Source organism: Pantherophis guttatus, chromosome 8 (assembly GCF_059756535.1).
Source record: "Pantherophis guttatus breed Tessera chromosome 8, ASM5975653v1, whole genome shotgun sequence".
Taxonomy (NCBI): Eukaryota; Metazoa; Chordata; class Lepidosauria; order Squamata; family Colubridae; genus Pantherophis; species Pantherophis guttatus.
In genome coordinates, this window is record NC_142070.1 from 49,218,892 (window position 1) to 49,238,322 (window position 19,431).

The window sequence follows — 19,431 nt, forward strand, 5'->3', positions numbered from 1 at the left end:
GTCCAGCAACCTGTGGAGCAGTTCTGCCACAGATGCCTTATGTGGCAGGAAAACATTATAAAAGTTAAGCAGGCCAAGAAATGCTTGCAGCTCCATTTTGCATGTGGGAGTTGGGGCCTTCTTTATAGCCTTCACCTTAGAGGGTGTGGGGTGCAGGCCATCTGCATCAATTAAAAACCCTAAGAATTCTACATTGGGAACACCAAACCTACATTTTGTTTTTTTGAGTTTGAGGCCTGTCTGCTTGAAATGGGTTAGGACAAGACGTAATCGTTGGAGTAGTTGTGTCTCGCTAATCGCAGAAATTAAAACATCATCGAAATAAGGAATGACACTGGGTATACCATGCAATAAGTGCTCCATTAGGCTCTGGAATAAGCCTGGGGCCACACTGATTCCAAATTGGAGGCTGCAACACTTAAAGGCCCCTCTGTGAGTGACAATTGTTTGAGCGGCCGCTGTGGCATCATCTACGGGAAGTTGCTGGTATGCCTGGGCTATGTCCAGCTTAGCGAACATGGTGCCCCGACCCAGGGAATGTAGAAGGTGCTGGACCACAGGAACTGGGCACGGGTGTGCTTGTAAGGCCCGATTGAGTGTGCATTTAAAATCCCCACAGATACGTATAGACCAATCGGGTTTGATTGGTATGACAATGGGGGTCTCCCATGGAGAGTGGTCTGAGGGTTCAAGCACCCCCTGAGCAACCAACTTATCCAGTTCCTGGTCCCCCTTTGGGCGGAGGGCAAATGGTACACGCCTGGGCTTGAGCCAAATAGAGGCCACCTGTGGGTCAAGATTAAGGGAAATAGGGGATCCTGTATATTTACCTAAGATGTCATCAAAGACCTCAGCAAACTCGGTGGTCAGGGCCTCAAAATCATCTGTGGAGGTAGAGTGGATGCCAGTGACGGTGAGGCCTAAAGCCTCGAACCAGTCCAGCCCAAGCAAACTGGGGAGGTTCCCCTTGACTACGATTAATGGGAGTGACCAGAGAAATTACCCTTTTCCACCAGAATTTTAGCCCGCCCCATAATGGGAATGGTATTCCCCTGATAGTCATGAAGCCTGGTATGGCAGGCAGATAGGTGACTTTTGGGTAGGGTAGGTAATAGTTTGTGCAGGGTGTCCCAGGCTATGATAGACTTAGAAGAGCCCATGTCCACCTCCATTTGGCAGGGAATGCCGTCTAGCTTAACTATGAGGTAAATTTTTTTCCTGAAGGCTGAGGAAGCATGATTGATCAACACCGCAGCGTGGGTGTCATCTCGGAAGATTGTGAAACAGTCTTCCCGGGGCCTTGCTGGACCCTTTTGGGTTCTCCTGATGGGATGTTGGCCTGATGAAGAGACGGTTTCCAGCACAGATGCTCGGCAGACTTTAGCAAGGTGACCCTTTTTTCCGCAGCGCCGGCAGATTGCTGATTTAAAACGGCATAGGGACCGGGGGTGATTGTCGCTGCAGCTCAGGCAGATCGATGGTAGGGTGCTTTTTCCCGGCACCCTTTTTCCAGGCAGGGATGATTTCAGGCGGCTCACTTCGGTTTCTTCATTGGTAGTGCCATCTGAGAATTCCTCATCATGATGTACTCCAACGGCGTGGCTAGAAGGGATCACTCTTGGAGTTTGGTGCATCTCAGTTGTCGACTTGTTTGACATCTCCAATGCACAGGCTTCATCGATTGCGGTCTGGAGGTTAATATCACTCCTCGCTAAAAGACGTCATTGCAGCCGGATGTCCCTCACACTGCACACCAAGGGAGTCTCCCTAAAAGGGAGTCATCCAAATCGCGGAATTCACACTCAATTGCTGCGGATCTGAGGGAAGCCATATACTGGTTAATGGATTCGCCTTCCCTCTGGAGAATTTGGCGGAAAGCGAATCGCCGCGATATGCGAGATGGAGTCGGTGTGTAACGTGCCTGTAGTTTGCCTAAGAGAATGTCCCAGGGCACCGTAGAAACGAGCTGAGGTGCCAGCAAAGCTCGGGCCGTCGTAAATATCTCAGGGCCACATGAGTTCAAGAAATGGATTTGTTTCCTGTCACTGGAGAGCCCTGCGTAGTCATTTGCCTGGAGGAAGCATTCAAAACGCTCCATGTAGGCATCCCAGGACTCCATGGCGGGTTTGAACCACGCGAACATGGCCGGGGTGGACATGGTAACGCGGGCAGAAAGGCGGATGTCCACTGCTACACTAGTTTGCCACGAACGGACACCTGTTAGGCCGGCAGCCGCTGCAGCCCGTGTACTGCAGTGGCTGCAGTAGCCCCAAACCTTCATCGCCAGTATTATATTTGAGAGTTGAGCGTGGATATTGACTGAGGCGAGACGGATTCAAACGAGGTTGCGAAGGTTGTGGAGAGTGTGGTTGCGCGACAGCTCCCACAGTACCTGGATGAAACCGTCCATCTAGATCTGTGCCAGTCCGGCTTCAGGCCTGGGTACAGCACAGAGACAGCATTGGTCACATTGGTGGATGATCTCTGGAGGGCTTGGGACAGGGGTTGTTCCTCTGTTCTGGTCCTGTTAGACCTCTCAGCGGCTTTTGATACCATCGATCATGGTATCATGCTGCGCCGGCTGGGGGGATTGGGGGTGGGAGGCACCGTGTTGCGGTGGTTCTCCTCCTATCTTTCTGACCGGTCGCAGTCCGTGTTGGCAGGGGGGCAGAGGTCGACCTCGAGGTGCCTTGCTTGCGGGGTGCCGCAAGGGTTGGTCCTCTCGCTGCTCCTGTTCAACATTTATGTGAAGCCGCTGGGTGAGATCATCCGTGGATTTGGGGTGCGATGCCATCTGTACGCTGATGACACTCAGCTGTACATCTCCACCCCAGACCACCCCAATGATGCCCTCGAAGTGATGTCCCAGTGTCTGGAGGCCGTGCGGGTCTGGATGGGGAGGAACAGGCTTCGACTCAATCCTTCCAAGACCGAGTGGCTGTGGATACCGGTGTCCCGATATAGCCAGCTGGTGCCATCGCTGGCTATTGGGGGCGAGTCACTGACCCCCACAGAGGGGGCTCGCAACTTGGGTGTCCTCCTGGACACATGGCTGTCTTTAGAAGAGCATATGACGGCTGTGGCCAGGGGGGCTTTTTATCAGGTTTGCCTGATATGCCAGTTGCGCCCCTTTCTGGATCGGGACTCCTTGTGCACGGTCACTCATGCCCTCGTTACGTCATGCCTGGACTACTACAACGCTCTCTACATGGGGCTCCCCTTGAGGAGCACCCGGAGGCTCCAGCTAGTGCAGAATGCGGCCGCGCGGATGATTATGGGAGCGACGTGGCGCTCCCATGTAACACCTCTCCTAAGCGAGCTGCATTGGCTCCCTGTGGTCTTCCAGGTGCGCTTTAAGGTATTGGTTCTCATCTTTAAAGCGCTCCATGGCTTAGGGCCAGGATATTTGTGAGACCGCCTGCTGTTACCGATAACCTCCCACCGGCCAATACGCTCTCACAGAGAGGGCCTCCTCAGGGTGCCGTTGGTCAGGCAATGTCGGCTGGTGGCCCCCAGGGGGAGAACCTTCTCTGTGGGGGCACCCGCCCTGTGGAACGAGCTGCCTCCTGGAATACGACTGATCCCGGACCTCCGTACCTTCCGTAAGGCCCTGAAGACTTATTTATTCCACCAAGCCCGCCTAGCCTAAATGGCTCTTAATTGGGATTTTAAATTTTATGGACTTGGGGGTTTTAAATTGGGAAGCCAATGATTTAATTCTTTTTAATTATCTTAACTTTTGTATTTGTATGTTTTTTAATTTTGGCTGTTCACCGCCCTGAGTCCCTTCTGGGAGAAGGGCGGCATACAAATTAAATAAATAAATAAATAAATAAACAACTCCATTTATTATGCTAACAGTTTACAAATAACCGAACGTCCGAATTGGAACACTTCAACAGAGCCGCTATTTATATATCAGCTGTCAACAGGGGAGAACCAATAGCAAGCGCCTGTACTTCCCGCCTGGAGAGCTGTCACTCTTGTAGCCAATAAGAAGCACTCGCGGGTTGCTGGCTACAATGGGGTGGAGGATGCTACAATTTATGTTAAGAATGGAGATGTAGAATAGAAAACAATGGTGAAGCAATAATTAAAGAAAGCAGAATATCTTACATCCTGAAGAAGCTGTTTTGCTGGTGTTTGCTAAGAAATATAATAATTGTTTTTCTTTTATATAACTTTGGTTTGTTATCAAGGGTGGGAACAATGTCTGACTATTTTATTAAAAGCTATAATAGCATGTCTGCACAAAGAATTTATGTAACATTTCATTTAGTGTTTAGTGCTGGAATTGATAAAAGAATATTTGTGTTTATTACATATTTCCTGTTTTCAAGTTAGAAGCATTCACAACAAAAATGGGCAAAGGTATATAGCAACATTTACAAGAAAGAGACCACAAAAGGTCTATAGGCTAAAATCATGATTGGATTTTTTTTTTTTAAAAAAAATATATAGTTGTCTAAAAGAATGTAGTACATTTGAAGGATTAGAAAACATTGCCGTTAACTCTGTTTATATTATTCTGCCTTGTGAAATGGACTAAGATTTTAGTTCCAAACATTTTATGTTTCTGTCTCTGGGCTGTAATCTCAGTAATGTATTACACTTCATTGTCCTGGTGAATTTGTTGACAGACAGTAATTGGGTCACTGCATTGAAATACCGAGTGTAGGCTTAGAATTCTCTTGACTAGTTGGCATGACAACCATAGTGGTCGATTAAACATCCGCAGAGAGGCATCATCAGCCTATGGTTTTTCAATGCTGCAAAATAGATTGTTAAAAGGAAAAAAATATTTTAATGAGCATATAAAAAGACAATTCCCCCCCCCAAAAATTGATGTGTTTTTTAACATGGCAATCTTCTAGGCAAAAAAAAAAAAAAAACAAAGGGGGGGGGGAGAAAGTCCACTCACAGAAAAATAACTAATGTTGAATTGCTTTCTTTGAATCTGAAACATAACCACAAAACAAAATAAATTCAATCTATAAATCATCATGAACAGCAGATGAAAACAACCTAATTAAAATAATATGACATTATTTGTCTGGGAAAAAAATAATAATTTCTAGTGCCTTATTTAATGCAGCTTAAAACAAACAAACCAAAAACCAAAAAGGCCAGTGTGCAGAAAAATCAATTCAGTTTAATCTGGAGCTCCTTTCTCATGGATAAATTAAATTGCTACCCACCATTCCTTGGGCTGGAAGAAAAGTACTCCTGCATAGCATTTGTTACATAATTGCAGATCCTTTTCCTGCCATACACTATTCCTATATGAGCAGTGCTGTGTTTTTTCCCATACTGCGGGAGAAGTTAAGGAAAGGGGATGGTGGATTCCCCTCTGAACAACCTTCACCTTTTATCAAGGAAACAGCCACCAATCACCTTTCCAGACATAGACTTACAACAGCAGTGTAGCCATCTGTCAAGCTGCTTGGCTAACAGGTGACAGGGTTGCGGGAGAAAAATAACTAAGTATGGGGTGGTGGTGAGATGAAATGAAAGGTAGTTTTCTCTTGCTCACTCAATGCTAGTCAGATGTCAAAGAATCCACTCAGCATGTATTGGTGATACACACTATAATCCACAAAGCTCAGGATTTGGCAATTCACATGATTTAAGTTGGTACACATATGGCACTAATCCATGGGTTGTTCAAGTATGGTAAGTAAATAAGCCACAATGTACTGAGTTTACATCAGTGGTGAAATGCAAAATTTGTTACTACCGGTTCTGTGGGCGTGGCTTGGTGGTGGTGGTGGGTAATAGACTGAGTGGCGATGGCCAACTTTTTTTTTTTTTACTTTTAAAACCATTTTTTCTACAACCTCTTCGGCTGAACCTCTTCAACAATCCCAGCTGACTTGCCTGATCGGCAGAAGCTTTTTTTTTTTTTTTAATTTTTTTTTTAAAGCCTCTGACAATCCCAGCTGACTTGCCTGATCAGCAGAGGCTCTTTTTCCTTTTAAAAACATTTTTTCTATAACCTCTTCGGCTGAAGAGGTTGTAGAAAAAATGCTTTTAAAAGCTCTGATGATCCCAGCTGAGCTGCGTGATCATCAGAGGCTTTTTTTTTTACTTTTAAAAGCATTTTTTTGGCCAAAGAGGTTGTAGAAAAAATGCTTTAAAAAAAAAGCCTCTGATGATTGCGCGATTCAGCTGGGCAATGGGGGGAGGGCAGGGATTTTTGCTACTGGTTCTCTGAACCACCCACCTCCATCGCTACCGGATCGGGCATTTCATCCCTGATTTACATTTTAGTTCATAATTTTAAAGATCAGAACATGTAAATGTTCTACCCTGTTTTCCCCAAAATAAGACATCCCCTGATAATAAGACCAATCAGGCTTTTGAGCGCATGGCAATAAGGCCAAGTGCTTATTTCAGGGTTAAGGAAAATTTAAAACTGGGTCTTATTTTCGGAGAAACACGGTAGACAAGTTACTAGATCAAAGAAAACACCACCACTAATGTTTATGGGATGCGTCACTCTTTGTCTAAAGCAGTCAAGTCTTAAGAAATATCAGTAAAACTTTAAATCAGATGCAAACATATAGATTACATTCTATATTCTACCAGATACTGGGTATTTCTTGCCTTTAAATAGTATTTACATATATGGTATAACTGCCTTGAGGAAAGCAATCTACTTGTATTTAATTCTTAATTCTAGCCTGAATTTTTAGTGAAGTGTTGCACCAAAATGCATTCAGCACTTGTGATAAAACTATAAAAGTAGTACAAAAGTTTCACTGTGGTCTTATGTCAGGATTGGTATGCTGTGTTCCAGAATAGTGATACTAGCAACAAGAGGTAAGGAAATTACTAATACAATTTTTGAGAAAAAGCAAAGCTGCTTTTTAATTTTAATGTATTCATCTGACATTTAAAAATATATGGAAGTTGATAATCTTCAGATCGTAATTTAACCTGTTGTCATTTCAGGAGTTGATAGGGCAGCATTAGAATTAGAAGATAAAAACTGGTTTCAGCATGGATGCATAATTTGCAAGAGGGGGTTTTAATAATAATGGATTATTTAGTGAGAATCAAATGTTTCAAGTTTCAATCTACATAGGCACATTTTATGTCCAGATATCCACACCTTGTTTAAAGAGACATCCCATATGGAACAAAAAATTATCAAAATATAAAATTAATCAAATTTGCTGTTCTCTGTCACAGGAAATTCACATCTATGTTGCTGGTTATATTTATACTGAGTATAATATCAACTACACATGCTATAATATTTAGTATCCAAAGCAGACAGTGGCAGGGGCTATTTTAAAAATAATGCTTATAATATAGAAGTTTTACTATTATAAGGAGAAAATAGTAAATTGAACCTATCTAACATATGCACTGGGTTTATGTGAATTAATGTTCCATGTTTTAGAAAGATATGGATAAATTGTCTTTTAAAATTTTATGAAGTCATTTTTATGAACACTTTAAAATATAATACATTTTTGTTAACATTTGTTGATACAGATGTTGATTAATGTTGATGCAATTTTAATGATGATTTTTAATGATGATGTTGTAGCATTAACAGATAAATTTGGAATTTTGAGAATTTTAATGGTGATAGATGCCCTGTAGTTCATAGGGTTTGTCTATTGTTGATGAAGTGAGATCAAAGAGATGAAAAGTGTGGCTTTGAACCAACAGGAAAATCAATCATGGTTTACTAGCAAAGAACAATAAATTATGGATATATTAGGGCCCTTCAATTGCATCACCAAATGTAAAATTTCTGCTGTTAAACACATTCAATTAAATTGAGAGCAGAGAAAAAAGGGGAGAACTGTTAATCTATTCAAAAAATATGGAATATTTCAAAAAAATATTTCAAAAAATATTTATTTAGTTCTGTGGCTTTACCATTTGAACTTCTCAGTCTTGAAGCTATCAAGTAAAGCTTCCGATCATTGGATAACTGCTTGTCCTTTCTTTGGGATCATACGGGATCAATACAGAGTGTGGATGAAGCAACAACACAACAAACTATAATTATTCATCATTTTCTTATGATGTGAAAAATTCTTCTGAGTGTTTCAATGTAGTTATACATTTTCTTTTAGAGCAGCGACCCCAAATCTTTTGGGCACCAGTTCTGTCGAGAGACGTTTTTCCGTGGACCGGAGGGGCATGGTTTCACATGATGCCTGCATCCTATTGATGGGGCTTCAGTTGTTTGTGAGGCCCAGGTGCTGGCATGCCACAAACTAGTGCCGGTCCTCGGAAAAGGGATTGGGGACCCTTGTTTTAGATTATACACACACTCACACACATATATACATTTTGAAGACAATTATTATGAGAAAATTGTGACAATAAAACCAAGGACAATTTATGACCAGGTGAACTTGAAATATGTATGGGTAGCATTTATGCATATAGTATGGTATTTTGTAGTATTTTCATTTTGTAATATTTTCTTGCAGTTTCTCTAGGATCACTTCATCTTTTCTCACTTGTTAATGTTTTTCAATGAGTTTCAGTATTTGTTATGTAGCTATGTTAAATGTTCTCTCTCTCTCTTCCTTTTGCATGCTTTGGTGTTTGTCCAAGGATTCAGATTAGGATCCCTCATTCCTTGCATGCTAAGATCCACTTGTTTTTGTAAAGCTATACAAGTACTTCAATAGAGGCAGACATAGGAACTCTTTTTTTTGAACTGTTAAAGCAACCATGTCTTGTTCCACAGTTGCACAGCTGCTTTGAATGCCTGTGCATATTCAGTCACTTGATTCATTTTTTCCCAGTAAAGGAAAGTGGCTGTGCATGTAAACATATGTGGAGACTACTGGAAAAAGCTTTTTAAAAATTTGCATAGCCTCACCAGATGCTAACTAAATGACAATAGAATTACACAGAACTAGCATATATATTACAAAATAAATAAATATTAAATTATACAATACACAACCATTAGCAAAAGAGCCAAAGCTAGCATCACAAATGAAAGCAAAGAAGTTGACATTTTATGTTTCTAAATTACATATGGGAAAAGGAGTACAATGATGTTATACTACCGATAAATCTAAGAATATAGATAGATTACTCTATATACAAAATTCCATAAATCCATTGGAACTTCTGCATATGAAAAGAACTATAATTATGATACACTCTTTCAGTAAAATACTAATTTCACATGTTCAAATCATAGTTTTATTTTGTGTATAACAAGTGTTAACTTCAAAATTTAATTTTGATATTTAAAAATCTGTATAAGATCTGAAAATAAATTAATAAAAAGACATTTATGATGGAAAATGTTTCTTCAATCCAGTGCAACTGACTACAGGAGTAAAACTTATCTTTAAGAGATAAAATGAGATTCTGGGGATTATTACAGAATCCTCAGTTGGAAGTTGATAAAAAAATTTCTTAAAATCAGACACATATTTGTATGATTTTGAATAATTCTCCTCCCACTGCTGAAGCCCGGATGTATCTTTCGTTACAGGAAGGTTTCCAAGCCTCCAAAAATGATTTCAGGCATGTGATAAGAGTTTTCTCAACAGCAATAAGAAATTAAAAAACAAACAAACCCTGAAATATAAAATTATATTTCCATAGTCATTTAAATAATTGTCTATCTAAAAATTATAGTATTTGTTTTTTATTATTTGATATTAACTTTATCAAATATATATATATAAATTGATCAAAAATATATAAATTATAACATATAGGATAGCTGCAGCCTTCTACCACAATTTTATATGCTAAAATTGCAGTAAACTTATGTTATATATAGACTTTTATGTAAGTTTATCTCCTTTTTAGCTAGTTGACAACTTACTCCAATTTTTTCAGTGTTACTGGTTCAGATTATCCCTAAATTTATTCTTCTGTGTTTTGGGAGCTAGAATCAGATGGTCTATCATCCATTATTTAGAGGAATTCACATATTTGTTTTTATTCAGTTTTATTATTTGATAAAACAGGATTGTGGTTACTAGAAAATTTTACAGAAAGATTTATTACAAATGAATTAAACTTGGATTTTTATGTGCAGTTCTATATTAATATATCTTTGTTAATATGTTTATTTTACAGTTTTGTATAACTGGTTTTTAAAAAATCTCTGATGTTGGATCTTGTATTAAGATAATAAACAGTGTTCCTTAGATTCAGGAATTTTCCATATTTAAACCATCCATCACCCATGTTTATTTAAATCAGTTGTATTAGTCATGTACTTATTTTTTTTTCTGCCTGCTTGGTGTTTACACCTTTCAGATATGGGAAGTAGGACAGGGAGAGAGGAAGAAATCTGCTTGGTTAACATGCATCTCACTTGTCATCGTTTAGGTAAGCTGTACATTTGCTCTTTTAGTTCTTCATCAAATAGGGTTTTCTGTCATATGCATAAAGACAAAACTTGCTTTGCATAGCCTAATTTCTATGAACATAGTTTCTCCTTCCAAAATAAAAAGGAACAATAATCTTACACGAGGAACTGGCCAGCAAACCAGTTGTAAATTGGGGACTATGGTTATGATTTTGACAAGCGTGACTTCAATATAGTTAGAAAATTCCATAGATGTTCTGTACTGTAAACTTGACTTGGCTCTTGTGTATGTCCTTCAACAGCTAAACTTCCTACTATCATCAGAACGGCTGAAGGATGCTGCTGTGTTTATTAGCTTCATATTATTTAATCTGGATTTGCCCACACTAAAGCCATGAGCTATGTATGCTTCATCCTCAAGACCTGCATGTAAATAAAATAAATTTCAATTTGTGTCCTTGTGTATTTTTTTGGAAAGTAACACAAGACACCCTACTCTTAAGGTCAAGTGTAACCCTAAATTTTGTTTAAATTGCACACAAAATTTCATTTAATGTACAGTGTTTGCTGCATAACTTTGAGATTAATGTCCTTGATTTAAGTCTGTATCAGCCAAAGAATTGCCTAGGTCTTTAACTTCATTTTTCTAGTCGCACCAATCGCACATACAGTACATTTTATTGTGATCACTGATCCACTAATAGCAGTTATTTTCTTCACAAGATATAAAGAAAACTACAGCCCATCAGTCTCAGGATTGTTCACACAGTCAACATCACTCAATAGGAAGTGTTTAAATTTGCTTTCTTCTTGGCTGTTTCTCCTGGAGAATTTCCAAACCTGGTATACCACAAATGTAGAGGAGATGCTGGTTGGAAATTCTGGGTCCTGCAGTCACATGTTTGGAGAATATCTGATTAGGAGCCTCCAGCAGTGGATCATGATATTAATTATTCTGGTTAGTAGGTTAGCCATATTGTACAGGGCTTGTATCTTTTTGAGCACAAACGACTTTTGGGGGAGGAGAGGAGGCTGCCATATTGTCTCTTTCAACCTGCAGCATATTTTAGCATGTGATCATTCTTGCCTAGGCTTAGAAGCTAAATAAAATCACATACAATTAGTTTTACATAATTGCTTCTCAGGTAGAATGTCTCTAAGGAATACCAGAGGTGTAGGCATGACTTTCAATTGGAAAAAAAAAAGAACCAAGGCAATGGTAAACCTCTTCTTACTCTTGATAAAACTGGATGAAATCAGCAGTAGTTGAGCTTCACTTGAGGACTGCTGAACTTTTTTTTTTTATAAAGCAAAGAAGCTACAGGATGAACTTGGCCTCCTTTCATATTGTACTAAAAGATGAGAATCGCAGTATATATCACCTTTCCCTAGTATAAAAAAGTAAAATTAATGGAAAAGATAATAGCATTTATTAAATGCTATTTTAGGGGGGGGGTATTTGCACAAAAAGCAGGGAAAGCTAAAGAAACAAAATTCTTCATGTGAAATAATTGAAATGAAGTTATCTTTTAACATTTTATTTACATGCTATATTTAAACTGAGCATTTATAAATGAGACATGAATAATTTATTCAGTATATGGGAAAAATATTATGTCAGCGTTCCAAATTAGGCTCTTTTCCAGCGCTGACATGATTGGAATGAATGAAAGAGAAGAAGCGTTGATTTATTGCTGAGATGAACTTTTACTTAGTTTTCTGCAGACAGCAGATAGGGTTACCTGGGTGATAGAGGGAGGGGGGCAAATTCCTGTGAAAGAACATGCTGGGACGAAGAGATGGATCTGCATGATGGCCAATGGGACATTGGGGTTGGAGAGCGGAAGGGGAGGGTGTTGGAAGGAGGGGCCAGTTTGGCTTCAAAAGAGTTCAGAAATGTCGTTCTCTATCCTTAAATAATAATAAAAAAGATTCATTAGAGACTTTGCGTTTGAAAATGAAGTTTATTTAAGATAGCAACGAAACCTGACATATTAGTTGTCTTCTGTTTACAGTTTGAATATATAATGTAGCCAATAGAAATACATTTAAATGCATTCAATTGATTTCCTGAAATGTGGCATGAAAGTAGGACAATGATATTTTATTTATTTATTTATTTATTTATTTATTGAATTTATATCCCGCCCTTCTCCCAGAAGGGACTCAGGGCAGTGAACAGCCAAGAATTAAAATAACATACAATATAAAAGTTAAGATAATTAAAAATAAATTAAACTAATCGGCCTCCCAATTTAAAACCCCTAGCTATACAATTAAAAAAAACCTAACCCATAAAACCTATTCAGGCCAGGCCGGCTTGCTGAAATAAAAACGTTTTCACGCCTTACGGAAAGTGTGGAGATCCGGAATCAGCCATATTCCGGGAGGTAGCTCGTTCCAGAGGGCGGGTGCTCCCACAGAGAAGGCTCTCCCTCTGGGGGCCGCCAGCCAACATTGCTTGACCGATGGCACCCTGAGGAGGCCCTCTCTGTGAGAGCGTATTGGCCGGTGGGAGGTTATCGGTAGCAAAAGGCGGTCTCGTAAATACCCTGGCCCTAAGCCATGGAGCGCTTTAAAGGTGAGAACCAACACCTTGAAGCGCACCCGGAAGACCACCGGGAGCCAGTGCAGCTCGCACAGGAGAGGTGTTATATGGGAGCGCCATGTCGCTCCCATAATCATCCGCGCGGCCGCATTCTGGACCAGTTGGAGCCTCCGGGTGCTCCTCAAGGGGAGCCCCATGTAGAGAGCGTTGCCGTAGTCCAGGCGAGAAGTGATGAGAGCATGAGTGACTGTGCATAAGGAATCCTGACTCAGAAAGGGGCGCAACTGGCGTATCAGGCGAACCTGATAAAAAGCCCCCTTGGCCACGGCCATCATGTGCTCTTCTAAAGACAGCCGTGTGTCCAGGAGGACGCCCAAGTTGTGAGTCCCCTCTGTGGGGGTCAATGACTCGCCCCCAATAGCCAGCGATAGCACCAGCTGGCTATATTGGGATGCTGGCATCCACAGCCACTCAGTCATGGAAGGGTTGAGTCGAAGCCTGTTCCTCCCCATCCAGACCTGCACGGCCTCCAGACACTGAGACATCACTTCAAGGGCATCGTTGGGGTGGTTTGGGGTGGAGATGTACAACTGAGTGTCATCAGCGTACAGATGGCACCGCACCCCAAATCCACGGATGATCTCACCCAGCGGCTTCACATAAATGTTGAACAGGAGTGGCGAGAGGACCGACCCTTGTGGCACCCCACAAACAAGGTGCCTTGAGGTTGACCTCTGCTCCCCTGCCAACACAGACTGCGACCGGTCGGAGAGATAGGAGGAGAACCACCACAACACGGTGCCTCCCACCCCCAATCCCTCCACCCGGTGCAGCATGATACCATGGTCGATGGTATCAAAAGCCGCTGAGAGATCTAATAGGACCAGAACAGAGGAGCAACCCTGTCCCGAGCCCTCCAGAGATCATCAACCAATGCAACCAATGCCGTTTCCATGCTGTACCCAGGCCTGAAGCCGGTCTGGCACGGATCTAGATAGACGGTTTCATCCAGGTACTGCGGGAGCTGTTGCGCAACCACACTCTCAACAACCTTCGCAATAAAGCGAAGGTTGGAGACAGGACGGTAGTTAGCCATAACAGCCGGGTCCAGAGAAGGCTTCTTAAGGAGGGGCCTCACCACTGCCTCTTTCAAGGCAGGCGGCAGGAAACCCTCCCCCAAAGAAGCATTTATAATCCTCTGGAGCCAGCTTCGCGTAACCTTGCGGGTAGCCAGTACCAGCCAGGAGGGACACGGGTCCAGTAAACTTGTGGTTGCATTTAACCTCCCCAGAATCCTGTCCACGTCCTCAGGAGTCACAGAATTGAACTTGTCCCAGATAACATTCTCAAGACCCGCCTCAGCCACCCCGCCAGAATCTATCCAGTCAGAGTCCAGGTCTTCCCGAATCTGAGCGATTTTATTGTGCAGATACTGTGCAAATACTGATATAAGAAGGTAGCAGCTTTATTGATTATATTTTATTCCACTTCACATTCTGAATAATTGTAACTGATTAAAAATAGCAGAGGTTGTCGTCAGAGGAACAAGGATTGGAAGAAGGAAGAGCTACCAAGTTGCCATGTTTGTTATTAGAATAGAATCAAAGAGAAGATGCAGAATAGAACCAAAACAGCAATAGAAGGTTACTTTATGACAAACTTGGTAATTGGAACCTCTAATCTAGCTGCATTAGCCAGATAGAGGCACTTAGGCCTATAGGTTTCATCAACAGAGAATTCTGTAGAATGTATGTGTGTCGGTATGTGTGCAGAGGTGTATATGTATGTGTGTATTTCTCAACACTGGTACTGAAAAACTGGCTTAAATTTAATCAGAATATTTTGTCAGATTTCCTTGACTTTGTCATCACTGTTACAAAGAAAAAGCTGTTACTTACTTTAACTGCAAATAAACTCAGTGGAGATGCTGGCTGCATGGCAATCATGGGAGAGTAGTTGAAATTGCTTAAAAATATTAAGGCATTAAGAGTCAAGATATACAGCTGGGATTTTTTTTCTTTTACTGTAGTATTGCTCAGAGTTGCTCAAAAAGTTTACAAAAAGTATTTGAAAAGATAATGTGCTGTGAATTTCACCAATATAATTTCGTAAATATAAATTTTAGTTAAATTTTACTGGCTATAAAATTTATGGAAGAGATGAATTAGTATTAATGAAAGTGGTGCTTTGTGTACTAAAAGATTATTGAATATAGCTCTTTAGAGTAACAATAAATCCAATAATTAAATCCATAAATAATGGGTGAAAATCACTGATTTTTTTAAAAAATGGCAGGTATATACTATCACCCTTCTCAGAAGCATAGATTGCTTCAGAGACCATAGATATCCACAAGTTTGGAGGATACATGCATGCATGCATACATACATATTCAGTTCATTATACTATACACAAACTACCCAGATTGCATTTAAACCAGGGGTATCAAACTAAAAGCCCACAGCCCGCATCTGGCCCATGGGGTACTTAGATCTGGCCCGCGGGGCCGCCCTGGAAACAGCGAAGGACCGGCCCGCGGTGCCTCTGCCAGCAAAAAGAGAGCCCGCTGCCTCCCCAAGCTCCGTTTTCATTGGCAGAGGGCTGCAGGAGGCCATCACAGCCAAAAATGGAGCCTCAATGAGTGATGTCGAGGTGGTCACACCCACCCTGGCCATGCACCCCCAGGCCCCCAAGGTCAAAAACAACCCTGATGTGGCCCTCAATGAAATCAAGTTTGACACCCTGATTTAAACAGTGTTTCCCAAAGTGTGGTCATAGCCACCAGCGGGTTGCATAGAAGGATACTTGCCGCACAAGTCCTTTTAAAGCAGACTGAACAATTTAATCTAAAAGTATTCTCAATGCAAAATGACAGCTCCCCAGAACTTTTATCAGAAACTTATGTGATATTTTTGCTTTTGTTTTTTAAAAAAACCACATTATATTTCAATGTAATAAGGAGTAACATTGCATGGATTATATGGGGTTCTTATACAATGCTCTGGCCATCTGACCTGACACGTCTGCAGCAGGAATACATATAGAGGGGAATGGAAGTGGGACAATATATTGCAAGGAGGGGAATAATTGGAGGTGTGATTTATAAGCACCAAGCACAAGGCTAGAAGAAAACAAAGATGTGATTCACAAGCATCCAGTCCAAACTACAATAATGCCAAAATAACAAAATACACATGATAACATTACAATGCAAGTTTATACTTTGCAATAATATTACAAATAAATAGATAAATAAGTGTGTGTTGCACCATTGCAATGAATATTTTATTACTTGTTTATTGTTGTTTCCCTGTGAACAGGTTATCTGTATAACCTGTACAGCAGGATGATACCTGCTGTAATCGTTATCTCAGTACAGTTACAATGGGAAATTGCCAAAAGCAGTGTTTTGCAAGTTGCAACATTTTAAGAAAACACTCACCTCACTTGCCATTCCAATTCTTGGTGAATGAGAGTTGCTGTATTCACAGTGCAGCTCAGATTTCTGGAATTATACGAAAGTATAATATAATATAAACAACCCTATCCTACCCATTAAAAATAAGCTTTTAACTTTCATTGGAGTCTTGTTTATTTCTTTTATTTCTATTAAATAGTTTTTTACTTTTATACTTTATATATTTTGACATATAAATAATCTTTAATTATTAAATTAAATGGTATAATTATTTGCATTCCAATTCTCATGAAATCATTAGTTTTATTCATGGGGTGGGGAATCACACAAATTCATTTTAACATTTTAAGGGGTCAAAGTATCACAAAGTTTGAGAACTCCTTTCTTACATGGCTATGGAAATGACAAGAGAACAATACATTTTTAATTAATTGTAATCAGGATCTAGCTAAGGAAAGTTAAAATAATAACCATAGTGGTCCAAATGTGATATATACAAGCAATAGCTCAATGTCAAAGAATTAACAACTATTTGTTAACTGAATGGCAGTATCTAAAAAATGAAGTCCTTCCTGAAAGCATGAGAGTATTTAAAAGAATTAAGAATCAATATCGATCGATCGATCGATCGATCTATCATCTATCTATCTCACAGTCATAGAGGATGCCAATACAGTTAGCCATATCAAAGAAGCATACAGGCTCTCTTCTTATCAATTTCCTAGAGAAAGCTGCCTGATAGAAATAAGTTAACTCTTTCTTTGACTGTAGATGGATAGGCTAGGCTAGGCTAGGCTAGGCTAGGATAGGATAGGATCAGTGACTTCCTGGCCTGATTGGCTAGTTTTCTAGCATCTTATAGAATGTTTCAGTACAGAAGATATGCATGAAAATTAAAGAGCATGTTTCAGTGAATATGGCATTTACTGCAATTATGGCAATTACTGTACTTTCTAGGAAAACTATTGCCATTATTTATGGTGAAATATTGATTGAGAAATTGGGACATTTCCTGGAAACTCAAGTGAAAGTGAGGCGCTTGTAATTATGACTAAGATTTAATTTTAAAATACAGTGAACATGATATATATTTGCAGTTAAATTAAGGATGTCTTAAATGATAATATTGCCTAATCCTTGTTCTTAGTTTATTATTTCTTTGGATCTCTTGTTTATAAATTTAATGTACACATTAAAAGCTGACTCCAAGTACTTCAAATAAGGACATATAAGCTTCCACCAGAAAAATGAATAAGTGTCTGTTATCAGCAAAATTATTTGAATAAAGCTAGCCATGCTGATACTCTTAAGATCTCAGGGTGAGTCCTTTTATAGATTCTTGAGAGCTGTGAATTGGGCAGATTTAAATTTTATGCTCATATCCTCTCCTTTCTGAAGTGGCATTGTAGAGTATTTTTACAGTTTTTCCCCCTTATTTATTTAAAGAATTTATAAGGTGGCCCATGTCAACTTTGTGACTCCAGGTAGCTAACTATATATATATCAAATTTATATTTGCTGATAAAGAAATAAAGGGAGACTAGTATAAATCTATTTCAAGCTATTTAGCTCTCATCAGCTAGCCATACCCTTACTTGGATTCGAATACACACACACACACACATATACACATGCATACACACACACACACACATGCATACACACACAAACACACATATAACAAAAGAAAAGAAAATCAATACAATGTAATTCAGATTCCAAAAACATGGGAGATGTTAACTACCCTGACATCAACTGGAGATACAAACTCTGCATCAAGTGGGAGATCGAACTGGTTCCTGACCAACCTACGGTAGCTGACAACTTTGTCATCCAGAAGGTAGAGAAGGGAACTAGCGGGACAGGTATACTGGACCTAATTCTTACTAACGAAGAAATGATAGAGGAAGTTAAAATTACCAGAATGTTGGGGGAAAGTGACCATGTCTTATTGGAATTCAGTATAATGCAAATACAAACAATAAAACATAACCAAAACAGTGACTCAGACTTTAAGAGAGCTGATTTTACCAAACTTAGAGAGAGCTTGTGAAAGATTCCATGGATAAAAATCTTAATGGGGAAAATAATTCAAGAAGCTTGGGAAACTGAAAAATATGATTATAAAAGCCCAGTCCAGTTCAATATGGTTGAAAAAGAAAAACAAGAAATCCAGGAAGAAACCAGCATGGTTACACAAAGAACTATCTGAGAAACTACTGTAATTAGGAAAGAGAATGCTTAGGCTCAGAATGAAGAAAAAATTGCAACAAAAGTCAGAAATAATAATAAAAAGTTGTTTTCAACATATAAAAAACAAGGAAAAAATGTCCAGCAAATAATCAATTGACTAATGAGAGAAGATGGCAAGGAAGTAACAGGTAGTAGAGATAAAGCAGAGTTGCTTAATTCATTCTTTGCATCTGTCTTAATGCAAAAAGATAACACAGCCCAACCTACCAAAAACATAACTGTAAAAAACAGGCTAGGAATACAAATTAAAATAAGCAAGAATATGATAAGAGAACACTTATCCGCTCTACACAAGTTCAAATCACTGGAACCTGATGGATTACATTGCAGAGTTCTGAAGGAGCTGGCAGATGTGATCTCAGAATCATTGAACCATATATTTCAAAGATCCTGGGGAATTAACCAGAGAACTGAAAAAGAGCTGATGTGGTTCCTATCTTCCAAAAAAAAAAAAAAAAAAAGTAGGGAGGAACCAGATACAGGAAACTACAGACCAATCAGCCCGACATCAATAACTGGAAAGATCCTGGAAAGATAATAAAGCAACAGATCTGTGAACACCTAGAAACAAGCAAAGTTATAACTAGAAGCCAACATGGGCTTGTCAAAAACAGATCATGCCAAATAAATCTTATTCATTCTTTGAGCAAGTGACTGAATTAGTGAATCAGTGAAATGCAGTGGACATACTATACTTAGGTTTCAGTAAGGCATTTGACAAAGTATTTCTTGGTAAACTAAAAAAAATGTGGGATAGACAGTATCAGATGGATTTGTAATTGGCTGACAAACTATACTCAATGTGTAGTCCTTTATTGGAGTTACGTACATCTATATTCACTATGGAGTGAAGTAAGCCATGGGTATCCAAAGGTTCCATTTTAGGCCCAGTAC

General features: G+C 39.8%; 1 protein-coding gene across 5 annotated transcripts in view; it reads left to right on the forward strand.

Moving 5' to 3' along the window:
• GPM6A (glycoprotein M6A) overlaps window positions 1-19,431 on the forward strand; it is a 218,035-nt gene that overhangs the window by 135,079 nt on the left and 63,525 nt on the right. For 3 of the 5 annotated variants that reach the window (XM_087874848.1, XM_087874847.1, XM_060686754.2), the window contains exon 2: window positions 10,267-10,338. The exons of the other annotated variants lie outside the window; for them this stretch is intronic. In XM_087874848.1, the coding sequence (XP_087730974.1) occupies window positions 10,267-10,338 (72 nt within the window). The remainder of the gene's footprint in view (window positions 1-10,266; window positions 10,339-19,431) is intronic. 5 annotated transcript variants of the gene reach the window in all.